Source organism: Sinohyriopsis cumingii, chromosome 6 (genome assembly GCF_028554795.1).
Source record: "Sinohyriopsis cumingii isolate HCF-2022 chromosome 6, ASM2855479v2, whole genome shotgun sequence".
Taxonomy (NCBI): domain Eukaryota; kingdom Metazoa; phylum Mollusca; class Bivalvia; order Unionida; family Unionidae; genus Sinohyriopsis; species Sinohyriopsis cumingii.
In genome coordinates, this window is record NC_142966.1 from 35,030,489 (window position 1) to 35,046,903 (window position 16,415).

A 16,415-nucleotide genomic window follows, 5' to 3' on the forward strand; every position below is an offset into this window, starting at 1 on the left:
GCCCACCCAGTTATATCGCCGGGCACTCGGTCGCGCCACACATCAGGCTCTGTGAAAACGGTGCCCCGCGTGAAGGTGCTGCTGTGGAAACAATAGTGTAGGAGAGGCCATATGCAAGTAACCTCCTGCCCAGCAGAGAGAGACAGTGTTCCCGCAGCGATCGCTGCACATGGAAAGGAGAGGCTATGAGAGACGCTTTACTTTCCTTTGGCAAGCGGGACGTCAGGCCCAGGCCTCGCACACCTCCCGGTTAATCTACCACATCAAAGAAATCAATCATTGTACCTTGTTTACAAACATGTGTACCACTATGGGCTAAACTGTGTTCACCTATGAAAATAAATAACATGTAGAATCAAAACAACTTGTGATGAAAAGAGACCTAAATCTCAAGTGAGATTTTTCAAAATGGTTGTAAATGCCAACCCACTAGCCATTGTAAAGGGCTGACTTACCTGCCATGTTCGTCAGTACATGGATGGTTACCTTGCTTTTACCTCAGCAAAAGTAAAGAAACATGAATATTCACTTGAAAACATAATTATGGCTTAAAATATTTTGCTAACTTTCAAATGAGTACAACTAACAGCATTATGTTTTTAGAAGATTTACATTGACACAAGACAAAGATCCATCCTCGTGTTGTTTGAATAGTTTTCTTTTTTAACAACGTCCACTAAACTTTCTGAAGCCTTTTTATGTGGATAATATGAAGCTGGAAAGAGCAATTGTGCTATTACCAACTTCAGCATCTGCACAGTTAAAAGCATATACATCGGTACACCCACCTCTACTGTATCTCAGCCATTCCTTTCTGCTTAGTCCTAAGCAACAGTGTGGTGTGTTAGTATCTACCCCTGGTAAGAGGTCTAATTGTGCACATACATGTGTGTTACTTGTACGATCTTGGTAAAGTTGACAGATTAATGAATATGCTGTTTGATTGCGTCTTGATAAGTGATACACCTCATCACAAACATGGATCAGTTTGTCACATGGGTCATTCTTCACTGACCAGAATTCAATACTGTTCATGACATAATCCTTAGAAGAGAATTATGACCTGCTTTTCATGCTTAAGTGACTTCGTTGAAATTTTGCTACACGATTATTGGTTGAGTGTTGTTTCTGTTCCAGCTATTCCAGTTATAAAACTTTATAATTGAATACATGTCTGTAAGTACTACACCCATACTATAAACAATGGTCACCGTGGTGTGAATGCTCGATTTGTGTTATGCCTAATCTACTCCAAAGCCATTCGGACCAGTGCAGTTGGAATTACAAATAAATGGTTGTATGATTTCTATATTAATGAACTTATTGAGAGGTTAACATCAACAAGTTATAACTGTGTTGTACATATTGATGAAGGTAGGCATTAGACTTCTTCATGCATGTTTGGCACCTGGGGACTCGCCTGTTAATATAAAGAATTTTTCAAGGTAATTGCTGATGTGTGAACTGCTGGCTGCCCCTGCATGATTGCTGTATCCCATGATTTTAACTCATTATAATCGGACTTACAAGAACAATGATAATATTTTTTAACCAGATTTTAAGACTGATGATTTAATTAAAACATTTTAAAGAAAAAGCATAAATCACAAGGTTTTAGATCTGTTAGTGAATTTTCACAATTTAGCATTAATATAATGATTTACTTTTAGAACATTCCACTCACTGGCGACAATGAAGAAATTATGTGGAAACTCTCATTTTTTAAAATTGCTAATTAAGTCGATCCATTCTTTTATGAACTGTTCTTCTAGAAAATCCGAAATTTTAAAATCAGTAAAATCAACATTGTTTATAGTCTATATGCCACACTATATATAACATGCTAAACTTTGTCCTTTGTTTTTGTTTTAGATTCAGTTTTACCCTTGAACTTCAATGTCGTATAACTTGGACAGGGATTTTACGTTCACTGCCCTTTGTTCGGTCTCTTCGGCAACGTGAACTTGCTTTTTGTTGTTGTAAGTTGTGATTTTGTTTTATTTGCCAGTTAAAATTGGACATGCATTCTTTACATTTACCCTTTTAACCAGTGTACTGATAATTGAGTATATAGTGGTCACACAATTTATTGTGGCTTCCCTCGTGACAGTCTCTTTGACCATGCGAACTTGGTTTTGTTGTTTTAGTTTATTTGCAAGCTTACATACGCCATTCATACTTTCCATTAGCACTTTTAATCAGTGTGCTTATAGCTGGGCATAATTTGGTCACATGCTTTATTTTTCGCTGCCCTTAGGACGGTGTCTTTGACAAGACAAACCCGGTTTTATTGTTTTAGGTTGTCTTTTAGTTTTATCTGCCAGTTTGCATTTGAAATTGTTACTTTACATTTGCCGTTTAAACCACTGTGTTTATAATTGTACCATTGTCAAAATCGCGTGTAGCGCGTCCTATGCTGAATTGTATCCCTTTATTATTACATATGACAAAGTCCACATGAAGATATCAAATAAATTAAAAGGTTTTCATTTTATTTTCAGTTATAAATAATTAGATTTTTAAAAAGAGAAAGACATTACTATTTAATATTTTTAATATAAAAAGGAATGTAATTTAAATATTCAGTCATAACTGGGAAATGATATGTGGTTAACTGAGACCTTGGCATGTAGGAGATGATATGGGTCCAACGGGAATTTAACATGAAGGACATGATATGGGTCAAACGGGAATTCAACGTTAAGGAGATGACATTGATCAAACGGAAATTTATCATGAAGGAGATGATATGGGTCAATCAGGAATTTAACAAGAGGGAATTTATATGAGCGAACGTTTGTTTATGTAAAAATCTTTTGGGTCAAACATGCTATCCATCGCCAGCTATTGCGTAAGACTGTACATGTTTGACAAGAAGTGCCATCTGTTGTGACAGTTCCATCTTAGACTGAAACATGAATGAATACATTCTGTCATGTTAAGAAGTTCAATATATAGGGAGAGAAATTGGTACACTATTTAAACAAAATTCGGAACGAAGATGAAAGCTAACACCATTCCAGCAAGAAACCAGAAGTCAAGGGTAGATGACGGCAGTTCATACACTTAGTGAACCGATAGCGCAAGTGCATCAACTAATTTTGAATACGACACGAGTGACCCTGAACCAATTAATACTCTCTGCCTCTACCACAAGACCAACAGAGTTAAGATAACCAAGAAAGAAAGTCCTTCAGTAGATCTAGAAGACTATTTTCACATTGAAGAGACACAAAAGGTGACTTCCAGAAAAATTCGGAAGACGGATGATTTATTTATTCTTAATTCTGCAAATGGGAACCTTTTTGGACAAAGCATGCTTAATAACAGCTAACAATAATATTTATTTTGCTATTCAATTTATATAGATATGGTTCTTATTCTTCGAGAGAAGAAACAGTGATGGAAAGCAACTCCTTTCTTTGTTCTTGTATTAGTTATGGTACTTTGATATATTCACAAGCTTGTAAGACTTCAACTGAATTGTGAATTATGGACCCAGATGTCATTAATGTGTGAATAGGACAGAACGTGGATGATCAGTTGTCTTGTGGTGGGTTTGGTTTAGGAGACGAGGTGTGTGCGTAAGGGATAATGAAGTATCAGCTTATATCCGCCATTTACGCTGCCGTATTCACGACATTCGCTTCGTGTGCAATATGTTTCATTCAAATATTTGTCATGTGTATCAATGTGTTTAAATGCCTTTTATTAAATTTGTTGGTTTTTGTGTTCTGGTTAAATCAACAGTGTCCATATATGCCCGTTTCCAATATCAAGAGTTGTGAGTGGCATGTATCAATCAAGTTATATTAAAATTTAGCCGCATACCTTTCTAGTTGTGTGTTCGTAACATGCATATAAACTATTGTTGAGAAACAATAATAATAATAATAATAATAATAATAATAAATTAATTTAGAAAGGACGTACATTATGCTTATTTAGGATATTAAATAGACCTTACGCCATACTTACCATTGTACATGAAACATATCTGGGCCAGTGGTGAAATTGATAAGGTGAATTCCCTGTATCTTGAGGTGCAAGTTATCGATGGTTTCGTCAAGCTGGTGTTTTAATCAACGAATTGAACTTGGCTACTGGTACTAAGGAAGGAAACGGCCTATAGTAAATCTTTACCATGTATTGCCTAAACCCTGCTGAAATTTCGTGTCCGTATTTTCCGTAGATAAAGATTTTTCTAGGGCAATCAGTATTTTTATGTACATAACTGATTAAAGTAAGCTTTGAAATTGAACAATACCAGCCTCACAACTGTATGTTTTACCTTTTTACAGTTCCGTGACGTAGCACCAGTACTTCACGCCGTGAAAATATACAACTCAAACACCAAACACATGGAAATATTTTTCCTAGTCTACACTAGATCAGTCAAATCATGATTTTAAGCCTCGTTTCCTCTGTAGCTCTACCCCATACTTACCATCACAGCAACAAATAAGTTGTCTACAATTAATGGAACAGTTCCTTCTCAATAATTCCATCGTTCATTTTGCAAGTTCTTATCACAAATACTTTACATGGAGAACAGAATCAATCCACACAATGAGATTTTAATAGAGACTACTTGGCTCAATGGACACTTGTTCGGTTCTGGCCTGACCTTAATACGAAATTAAACCATGTCATCATGAAATCTCACCAACACTGCACTCTGTGACGTTTGCCCCTAGCAACTGGTTTATTATTCGGGCTAATGAATATTTTCCCAACACTGACTTCCCCTAATCAAACGAGTAATCATGAAAATATAATAAATCTTTCAAATGTAGGGGTATATGCAAATGGCACATTCCCCAAATTTATTACAATATTGTAATTTCTACATCATCCCATGAGAGAACTCATGGAAATTGTTGGTGATAGTTTATTGTGGCGACTACACATAATCAGCAAAATATTCTGGGTTTCATTCGTTGTATCTTGTTTGGGTTTTGCTTGCACTTTGGTACCGTTGCCAATGGACAAATTAAAATAAGTATATGAAAGACATTATCTTACTCCTTAGAAATATGGTGTCCCTTTATTTCGTTGATGGCGGGTTATCTATCACAAACAGTTTTCTTTCATTCGGCTCAGATTAAATAACACTTTGAAATCAAACAACTAAACAACGCTATTATAATTATGTCTATAAATCTAAATCAAACATTGCTGTCATCATCGTGCCTCATATAACGCGATTATAATCATGTGTTTTAATGATAAATCACATAACGCTACTACAATCATGTCTGGAGAAAAACATACACAACGCTAATGCAATCATGTCTCTAAATCTAAATACACAACGCTATTACAATCATGTCTCTAAATCTGAATACATAATGTCATTACCATCATGTCTGTAAATCTAAATCACACAATGTTATTATTTGCAAGAGAGCACAAGCGCTACTACCGGGTTGAAAACGTCTTACTTTGTATTTCTTTCATACCTTACTTTCAATTTTTTAATTGCTTAGACTGAATATTAGTTCCTGCTGCTTCACAGGCTTTCGAGAACTTGTATATGAAATTGTAAGCATAGTCAAGATGATTCATAATTGGAATCTTAATTTGAAAGAAGTTTCTCTTTCAAGAATTTCAATAGTCCACCGACAGTTATGTCCGAAAACTAGTTCAACATGAATAAAATCTAATAATGATTGAACTGTTTCCTTAACAGCGAACATCATCATCCCAACTTTTTTTCGGTATTGAAGCATTCTCAGTCTCGTTATTCTAACCATGGAGAAAAAGACAATCACTTGTTGTCGAACAGAAACAAGATCCTGAGATCTTTTATTCCTTTAAGGCGGTTATGGGCGATACTGAAGCCGCACAATTATAAATAAGTTTGTTATTTTGCCAAAAATGAAGTCCTAATGAGAAACTGGAGACCATCTAAAATACCCGCTGGTTACGACTGGTCTGTGAGCCATCAAATTGTTATTGTGATGTGATATGGACAGGTCGTTATTAGTATAATCCATAAAATTCACATGACTAGTCATTTACGAGTCGCTAAGATTTGTCATACGATCCTGAATCATTTCCATCGGCAGAAAATTAATACATGATGTTTCTCAATAAAGTAAGATGGTAAGAATACCTAATAAAAATATACGTAAGGTTTATCTGCAACATATTGTATTTGACGAACCATTTAGCATATTCATTGCAGACTTATCTACACCACGTCTAAGACCATGTCTTGAAACCAATACTTGTTGACCATAACGTCTGGGCCAATAATATTTCCAATGGCATATTCTTTGAGAAATATTAAAACTAAAACCATATAAAAACTGATAAATTATTTTCCTCTTTATGACTTCCAAGATATGTACAGTCTTTCCGAGGGTCAATTTATATTTGAGATCTTCCAACAAAACAAGCGTCAATTTAAATTCGTTGATTATCACCCTAAAAGTTAAGGGACTTTGGAAAGACTTCATCAAACTTTGAATAATATCATTTACACATATTGGTTTGACGCACTATAGGATGGGACGAGTGTTTATTTACTCGTGTCTTTTGTTAGGGAATCAGTACAAAATCCTTTGGTTTAAGCTCATGTGAACTCTCTCTCTTGGCATCTGTCCGTCTACGGGAGACGATGGCGTAACTCCAAAGTAAGCTTTTGTCTATCCTTCTTTCTAGCACTCTTTTCAGCTTGTTTTATTCTTCTCTCTTCCTCTACGTTTTGAACTCCCTGCCTGACAGCTAGTCGCCAGCAGGAACGGTTGTTTGCACAGCTCTCCCAGTCGTTGATATTGATGTTTGCCGTCTTCATATCCTTCTTGCAAACATCTTTGTGTGAACTAGTTGTTGAAATAATGCCCGTTGACCATTGAAAGTGATTAAATTAGAAACTTCTTTAAAGCGAAGACTCAGAAATTGATCTTCTTGATTATAAATCGGATTTCAAATATGTTTTCAGGGACTTGTGTAGTATCAAGGACTAATCTTTATCCTACTCAGTCGAAAAAGAAATTAAGGTATGAAAGAACTACAAAGGAATGAAGTTTTCTGCCTGGTGATATAGATCTAGCTCTCTTGCCCACATATCTAAATCATTTTCTAGCTAAGTATTATGGTCATTATACATTGTTTTTAAAAAAAGAAGTGACTTTAGTTATATCATAAAATAATTTCCCACTTCCATTATTCCATAGACTTCTAAACTAATTATCATTTTTGAAAGTCTTATTTCGTTTCATTTGGAGGTACAATACGCAAAAAGGTTTTATATTTGAATGAAGGATGAAGCAAATTCCAACTTTGTTGTGCACGTGGAGATCCAAACTGAAACGTTGCTCGAGAATGTTGACTGTAACACTTTGTGTATTCAATCCCCTACATACATCTACTAGCATTGCTGTTGTAAAGTGTATCATCAAAGATTTGTAACTATGATATAATTCCTCATTTTCAAACAACAATGTGTTCAAATATTAGTTATCAGCATCAATAGACATGTGATTAACAGACCCCTTATTTATAGCCAGTTTTATCATTCAGTAACAGTCTTTGAGAATATGAATTACTATGGAAGTTTGTAGAAGTTTTGATCGTGGTAAATCAATTATTGGTACATGGTATGTATTATAAATATCAATTTCAGATGATAGCTGCAGCTGTCGCTGATATTGCCATAATTAAAATGTCTGCTGACGTAAAATGTATATCCCAGTTAGAATATATTTACAACAGGATGCATCGAATGGAATTGAGAAGGAAACAAAATAATTATCTCCAAATTACGGTTATTAAACCCGGTAGTTAGATTCCAAATCTGCTTACGTGCTGGCTGTCTTATATACGTGATTATAGTGAAAATGTCATTGACATTTAAACTTAACATCCGCATAATGGTCAAATGTAAAGTATATAAAGACATAACCCAATCGTTCTGACAATACAAGAGAGGGTGTTTGGCTTGCAGAATCCGATAAAGAGGTACTAGTTTGCGTTAAGGTAAGGTTAATATTTTGCATATGGAAACATATATTATTTCCTTTGTTTATAAGTGTAGAGATTAGCAAAGGGTAATCTCATTTTTGTGAATTAAACCTTTGCACAAATATGATAAGATGCATGAATTTTAAAATATTATACGTATCTATTACTTTAATTTCATGGACGAAATAATAAATCAATAACTTTTTAAATTTCAAAAAAATAATAAATATTGTTAATTCCTCAGTTAAGTCTCGTATTAAAACGACGTCGGTAAACCCCATTAGTCTTTATTGTTAAAATGTATAGCTAATATTATGTTGGTTGGTTACTTACTAAGACTTGCAGCGATAGATTGTGGTAATATTGAGTGGCCAAATATATTGTTTGTATAATGAAAATGTATTTTGGATACCTGCAAATAACTTCAGCACATTATTGTTTTCTTTACGTTCTTCATGATCAAATCTTTCATTGTTTTCTTAAGGCTTATTAATAATGAAGAGGTCTATAATGTGCCTACAGTCACTACTGGTGCTACTGGTCGCCATTCCAGCCTCCTATGCTTGCACATGCCAGGTGCAAACATTGGAATTTTACTGGTGTGCCAATTCAACAGGTTGGTCCTTTTTTGATGCAATTTCGCATGATTTATAGTTTTCACACCAGTTCAAAAACAAAACGAATGAGAATGCCTTTAAAGATCATGTGGTTGTGGTGGTAGTGATGACTATAGTGGTAAAAAATAATAGTGTCTCTACTGTTGCTGCTACATACAACTGATCTACCACTGCTGGTACTGCTACTAGTACATGAACAACCGTCATATACCCACCACCGCTGCGGCTATTATTACCTTTGGTAGGACCAATGTCATCGTACAAACATAAAGAACATCCGGTTCATAAAAAATGGGATTTTCCCTAGTCTCAGCAATGTTAAAAGTATAAATCTGGCTGTTCGTCAGTCTCCATCCGTGAAGAATGGCGCTTTGCAAACCAATCTAACTCATTTACTTCCTTTCAGGCAAATGAACACGGAGATAGAACTCCAGCTCTATCATTCCTGTTTCTTTGTTTCTGTGCGCATCCTTTGCAGAATATTTCTTCGTACCCTGATGATAATCGTTATAGGAATCGTTATAACCCACTGTTCAACATTGACATAACTTGCTATTTAACCTTACAGGGATAAACATTGTTAACCCAACCACTATTCATCATTGACATAACTTGCTATTTAACCATACAGGGATAAACATTATTATCCCAACCACTGTTCAACATTGATATAACTTGCTATTTATCATTACAGGGATAAACATTGTTATCCCAACCAATGTTCAACATTGACATAACTTGTTATCCTAAAGAGTAAAATACTTGAAAATATTGACACATCATTCGATCATTACCCACGTTGAAAGTTTTGAGATCGTAAAAAAGTGAAGAACCTAAATACCAAAAATGTAACAATTACGGTTTTATTTACTGGCGTAAAGGCACGTCGTTATTTTCTTCATGCTATTTTTATTTTTTTAATGATTAATCATTGTGAAACACAGTTGTTGAAATGATAGAAGACAGTATGTCTTTTTTGAGAAAAATTCCTCTTTTGTCGAAATATTTTCTTCTTCAGTGATGTCGCCAAAGTAATTATTAAGCATGTTTTGGTTCAAATGGTATCAAAACAGTTACGTAGAACAAAGTATTATCAGGTGGATATTAAAGATATATACCTTTGCTTGTTTTCCAAACAAAATGTTCTGTACAAAATGTCACAAAGACTTTCTAATGGGCAAACTATATCTATATACATACATATTTCATAAAATAGAGAATTCAGGAAGGAAAATTTAGAACTTTTCAAACGGTTTTTGATTACAATTTGCCTAATTCTGTTTCTGTACAGCTGTGATCAAGGGACGTATTCTCAGTGAGGCACATATAGATGCCTCAGGGAAACTAACAGCTGACCAAAGTGTGGGTGTCAAAAAGAGATACCGGGTGAGGGAGGACAAAGTATACAAGGTGAGTAAATTTTATATTATATTGAATTGATTCCATCAGTTCAACACCATTTTTCAATCTTAGTATGTAACAGTATTTTCCGAAATCAAGGACAATGAATATTTAATGAAAAGATAAGTCATTATTTTAACATCCATTTGATGATCGTGTGATGGTGATCAATACAAAAATGTTTAAAATAACATTGTGTTCAGGTATCATTTGAGAGGACTATTTCACTTCAAAAATGTCATTAGAATTACTAAGTACCCATTGACATTTTGGATTGTATCACTATTTTGGGATTATAGCGTATTCATTCAAGTACAGTCTGTATTATATCATTGCAATACATCAAAACTGCTGGCATATACTACTACTACTACTACTACTACTACTAATAATAATAATAATAAAAGTAATAATAATAAAAATGAGGACTTTGTATAGTGCCTAATCTTTAGAAGCTCTAAGCGCTTTACAACATTAGACAACACCTATAACATACAGGCATATATAATTATATGATTGCAAAAACATACACCATGCAATTAGAAAACATGAAAAACATACTGAAAATGTTTAAGGTAGGAAAAATTATTAAGCCTTTAAGTTTGTTCTTCCAGTCAAAATAAGTGAGTTTTAAGTACACTCTTGAATGGGATCACTGTGTCTTTGTGTCTAAGTTCAGTGGGCAATTCATTTCACGTTGCTGGGCCCTGGTATGCAAAAGAACGCTGTCCATATGATTTTGTTTTCATAGCGGGAATAATGAGTATACGATTTGTCAGAAGAGGAGCGTGAGCTCATCCAAGACTATTGGCACGTACGTACATTCAATGATAGAACTAATTCCTAACAGTCTATGCGTTTTGGAAATGTGATACATTTTTTTAGGGTTATTCAGGTTATTCAGGTGGCCAAGATACTTTTCAAATGGCTACTGTTCTCTAATTCTCTAGGTTCATTCTATGTCGCTAATTAGAACACTAGACGTGCAATAAAATAGACCTTATATGCAATGAGTTTCACCTAGTTTAAGTACTTGGAAAATAAGTTTTCAGTGCAATTTAACAATTCAAAATCATGTGTCTGAACGCATACTTTATGATGTAATAGTAAAGATGAAAACGTTCATTTTCAGGAAAACATATCTAAATTTGGTTGAGCTTTTTCATTTACCTTTATCTCTTCAGGGCGGGCCTACTGCAATAACTAAGGTGAACGCCAATTTTTTCGAATTCTATGTTTCAACAGAAGATTACACATGTGCCGTTACTTTCACCCAACAAACAGATTACCTTCTTCTTGGTAAGATATATATATATATATATATATATATATATAGAGAGAGAGAGAGAGAGAGAGAGAGAGAGAGAGAGAGAGAGAGAGAGAGAGTGAGCTCATAAACTAAACCTCTGTATGCCGCAATTTTCCGGTGATGGAATTTTGTTTGTGGTTTAGATTTGTACTCTCTCGTGCCAATTTACTTATCTACTTTGTTTGTCTTATTATATTCAACTGTATCTGTTGTAACCCATTTTGATAGTATACTTCTTATAAGTCTTACTTTTGCGATAAACCATGAAGATATTTATAACGATAATGTATAGTAAATAATTTAGTGAAACAAGTTGCTACGTTAGTAATACATACATAAATGAACAGAATACCATGACTATACTTATTACATAATTTGCTGTACTAACAATACCTACATCTGCTGTTTCGAATGTATTTAATTGGTGTGGATGGTGAATGTATTTAATTGGTGTGGATGGTGAATGTATTTAATTGGTGTGGATGGTGAATTATTTAATTGGTGTGGATGGTGAATGATTGCGAAACGTTTGCTGGATAATAATGTTGTCTTTATTAAAGACATCACGTAATAATTCAAAATTCAAATATAAATAAATTACTAAAGCAAAGATTTTATAAATATTCTTATGTTATTTGTTTAGACTCAAATAAACAGTAACACTAAAAAGAGCGAAAATGACAAGCTTTTAAAAATACAATACTTTTTTTCACTGGAAAAATTCAGTAAAAACGATTTTTAAAAAAAAATGAACTTTCGGTTTTATAGAATCAAATCCAAAAATGATCATAAAACAATCCGAGTATAAAATTATAGTAGTCCTAATAACAAAATGTTCTACTTATTTCACGTTCGAATCCCGACGAAGAATCCAAGATGGAAGACGATGACGTATGCTACAATCTGTAGTGTTGATTTATACAGTTCCTTGTAGAAATAATACTCATTACTCCGGTTTCTGATAGCTGAATACATTTTTATAAACAACTGTCCTTGTTCGGCAATATTACATAAGCACATGTATTTTTCAGAAAAAAAAAAACAGAATTAATCCTTTTGAATCCAAGTAATTTAAAATGACTCCAAAACAAGTAATTTGAAATAACTCCAAGCAGCAAAATATACAACAAACAATTTAACAGTCCAACTTCTATTGCGATTAACTCTCCAAAAAGTGGGTTATACTGGCTTTCTAAAACGTAAACAAGGGCCACTTTCTAGAAGTTTATGGAAGCAAATACTTGTTACAGATCACGTTTACCCGGTGTGGCCCTGCCGAAAACCAATCATTTTTAGTCAAAGAAAAAAAAAGTTCATATCTTAAGGGCAAGGTCCCATCATGACCTGGGAAACAACCAATCATTTTTCACATAAAATAGAACTTATTCACGAAGGTTGCTAAAAATTTTGAAACATGGTCGTGATTTAGATCAAAACCTGGTGTTTATAAACTAACAGTCAAGGTCAAACTATTTTCTAAATAAGGTATCATCTCTAGTGAATAAAATTACATTAAATTATCATGTAATGAAATATATATATATATATATATATATATATATATATATATATATATATATATATATATATATATGTATGATGATTCTTGTGTGCAATGTGTTACTACCAATTTTAGATGAATTTCCCTGAAACGTGGCAGACACAGAGAAGTTAATATGTCTTCACACTCCAGAAAGTTTATATATATATATATATATATATATATATATATATATATATATATATATATATATCTATATCTATATATATATATATAGAGAGAGAGAGAGAGAGAGAGAGACTAATGTACATGTACACGTAAAAACACATCATCATGCTAAGTGAAGCATTAACTAAATAGCAATAAATAGATAGATAGATATATAGAGGGAGGGAGGGAGAGAGAGAATGAATATTATATTAAGCTATATCCTTTTCAGGAAGTGTTAATAAGACCGGTGAATTTCTAACCAGTGGGTGTTATCCGAATACACCTTGGGCAACCGTAACTACGGATCAAAATATAATGTCACTTCTAAACGGACAACGTAGTGCTAATTGTTCAAGCATAAATTAAACGCCTTTAGTCAAGATCTTTTAGTGGTGTCCAAGTATACTTATCAGAAATGAATAAACAAAATTACTAATGTGATCTAATAGATGGCTTATTCACTCTTTTCCGCTCTTTCCTTTATTATCTCACTCTCTCTCCTTTCCTTGCTCAATATGTGTGTGTGTGTGTGTGTGTGTGTGTGTGTGTTTAACCCACATCTGATGATAGAAACTCAGACGTACATATACATTTCTAAGGGAAGGCTAGTAATGAATCAAGCACCCCATCTTTAAGCTGGTGCAGATTTATTTATAGCTCCAGTAGCAAATGGGCTGGAGCAGCAGAACAAGTGTAACAATATTTGGGATTTGCAAACGATTTTTATCCCACCATCAAAATCACATTGGAGTCATCATAATTGTTTTCCTGGATATATGATCATAGTCCAGATAGAAACGTTGAAACAGACTTGTATTGCAAATCGACTGATTCTCGTTACTTTTATACACAAACTAGTTGTCATCAAAAACTAAATCTAAAACCTTCCATTATATATATGTGTTTGCATTAAGCATATTTTGCTCAAACGTTGAAAAGCGCAACAACAAAGAAATGTGGAATTCGGTGCCACTTATAAGGAAAGGGATGCAAAAACCAGACTTTAGATCTGCTACAGAAAAAGCGATGGCCATGAGACGAAACACTTTTCTCAGATACAAAGTTAAGAATGCCAAAACTTGTATCCCTATCGTAAGAACTTTCTACCCAGTATAGCAGCTCTGTATTACTAGTATGCCGGTTTTCCGAGGTATTTTTTCCGGTGGTACGTACCATGGTACTTTTTCACTCTACCGGTACGTCGGATTTTCCGCCAGTAAGGGATGTACGGAAATTCCCGAGGAATCTTTTAACGACTTTAATGGTATGACAAAATAGTTCAAAGTAGGTATTTTTTTTTACAAAATGTTTGCATCTCTCGCAAATTAATGGTAACAAATATATATAATTCTCTTTATAATTCTTTAATCACAACTTTGACAACTATCACGTATGCCAACGTGGTGACGAAATTAATTGCTGTGATTCATATTCTGGAATAATCCATCTGTCACGTGCCTCCTATGGTATTATTACTAACACAAGAGAACGTTAACAATTAAATTTTAAATAGTTTCAAAGCCCACAGTTAGCGATGCCGACGGTCTAGGTATACAAATAACTCAAGGTGAAAGGCATAACATTTTAATAAAATATATCAAACGTTTTCAACTATTTTATAGATAAATTTCACAATCGCAATTAATTTCGAAGAAATACAAACAACGACCAATTCACAGTTGTTAATTACTGTCTCATCATACGAATTTAAGGTCTTACATGAGAGGGTTTCCCTTTAGTGCTGATTCTGTTACTCATCTATCAGACTCTTATTTCATTTTTTTGTACCTCTGTTACCATTGACTACGTGCTCTGCTGAAACTTCCCGATCCGTCCATCCGACACTTCTGGTATTCTCTTCCTCGTTTCTTTCCGGCACTGCGTCTCCACACAAACTGCCGAAGCCACAAAAGGCCTCCCAGGTGCTTTCAGCGTCTTCCCTTCCTCCAATATTCGGCTGTTGCTTCTCACACCCACCCGTACATCTTACTCAAGAAGCCTTTGTCCGCAAATTCAAACAAGAATTACTATAAAGTTCCTTCCGGCGTTTAACGAAAATGGGACTTAGTCTGAACAAATTGCTTATTGAAATTTTCGCCTAGATACGGTCTTGTCTCTTTGAAAACTACCCTGGGGTAATTTATCACCAAGATTGCTTCCTCGCTGGTCGTGATGTCATGACTAATTGCAAAACAAACAAACGGGTCTCTACCTATACGGCCTGTTGGTGGAATTACTTTTGAATCTTACCAAGAACGGGTCGATGCGTAATGTTTAACTAACATACAAACGTTTTCGTTGTGTCCATAATCGGGTTTTAATCGTTCTTTTACATAATACCAATTGCCAGTATCCCAGGTGCTTCTAACCACGAATTAACTATAAGAAAATATGAGTAATAAATAAAACAGATAGCATCAGCAAATTTTCTCCACAACATGTCACCAACTTTCAGAAACATTTCGGATTAAGAAAACAACAACAACCCTAAAACACAAACCCATATCATGTTTAAGTTATTTTCTAGCATAATTAAATGCGTTAATTATACATAAGACTACCAATCATCTAAGGATTTTCAGTGACCCACTTGTTTTCTGAACTACGCGTAATTTTTCAGATACACGAAACATTTTCTGTTTGCTGAGTCGGTATGTGCAATGTTTACTGGCCCTCATTGATAAACATCTTGCCCGGCATCAAAGATTCCTTGTCTATTGTATCAACAGTATAGCTAGAAAATTGTAGGCTTCAGTATTAACCTTTCATATTGTATTTAATGGGTTTTTTTAATATCAGGATCGTGATTATACATTATCAGTTATAGTGTAAGCTTAATCATCCCACTTGAGTTTCAGAATTTTCATGCAACTTATACAACGATTACCATACACATTGCAAATTCATCTGCTTTAAATTACTGGCCATTTAATCATGGGGTGGGGAAGCTGCGATTTTAGTTTCATATGAAATTAATTACTTTTCTTTTATCTCAAGAAATTAATATTTTTTCCTAATGATATCAGGGATAGAATATGACGTGTAGTGTTTTAAATCAGAGCATGAGATTTTTACAATTATCAACAGACGGAAATTAAACAAAAAATTGTTAGCGGCCTCCCTACAGAACAGTGAATTGTTGGTCCATAATATAATTGCGGTATACCGTGGTAGATATCGTGGTACTTTGGGATACTGCGATATACTGCGGTACAAACTTTTCGCGGTACCCAACTCAACTACCCAGATTTCCCAAATATAGGACATTTTAACTAGATCTACTAGCATATTGTTTACTCATCTGAACGTAAAATGGGGTGGGTGTGTCTTCTAAAGACCACATTGTGCATCTTCAGTTGAGCTTGAATCATAGTAAGGAGGCAGGAATACGCATATGATTTTTTGT

At 34.3% G+C, this 16,415-nt stretch overlaps 1 protein-coding gene across 1 annotated transcript in view; it reads left to right on the top strand.

Moving 5' to 3' along the window:
- The first annotated feature begins 8,456 nt into the window (after window positions 1–8,456).
- LOC149796709 (uncharacterized) overlaps window positions 8,457–16,415 on the top strand; it is a 108,403-nt gene continuing 100,444 nt past the window's right edge. The window contains exons 1-3 of the mRNA XM_089960635.1: window positions 8,457–8,587; window positions 9,880–9,998; window positions 11,174–11,288. Coding sequence (XP_089816761.1) covers window positions 8,467–8,587; window positions 9,880–9,998; window positions 11,174–11,288 — 355 coding nt within the window. The 5' untranslated portion in view covers window positions 8,457–8,466. The remainder of the gene's footprint in view (window positions 8,588–9,879; window positions 9,999–11,173; window positions 11,289–16,415) is intronic.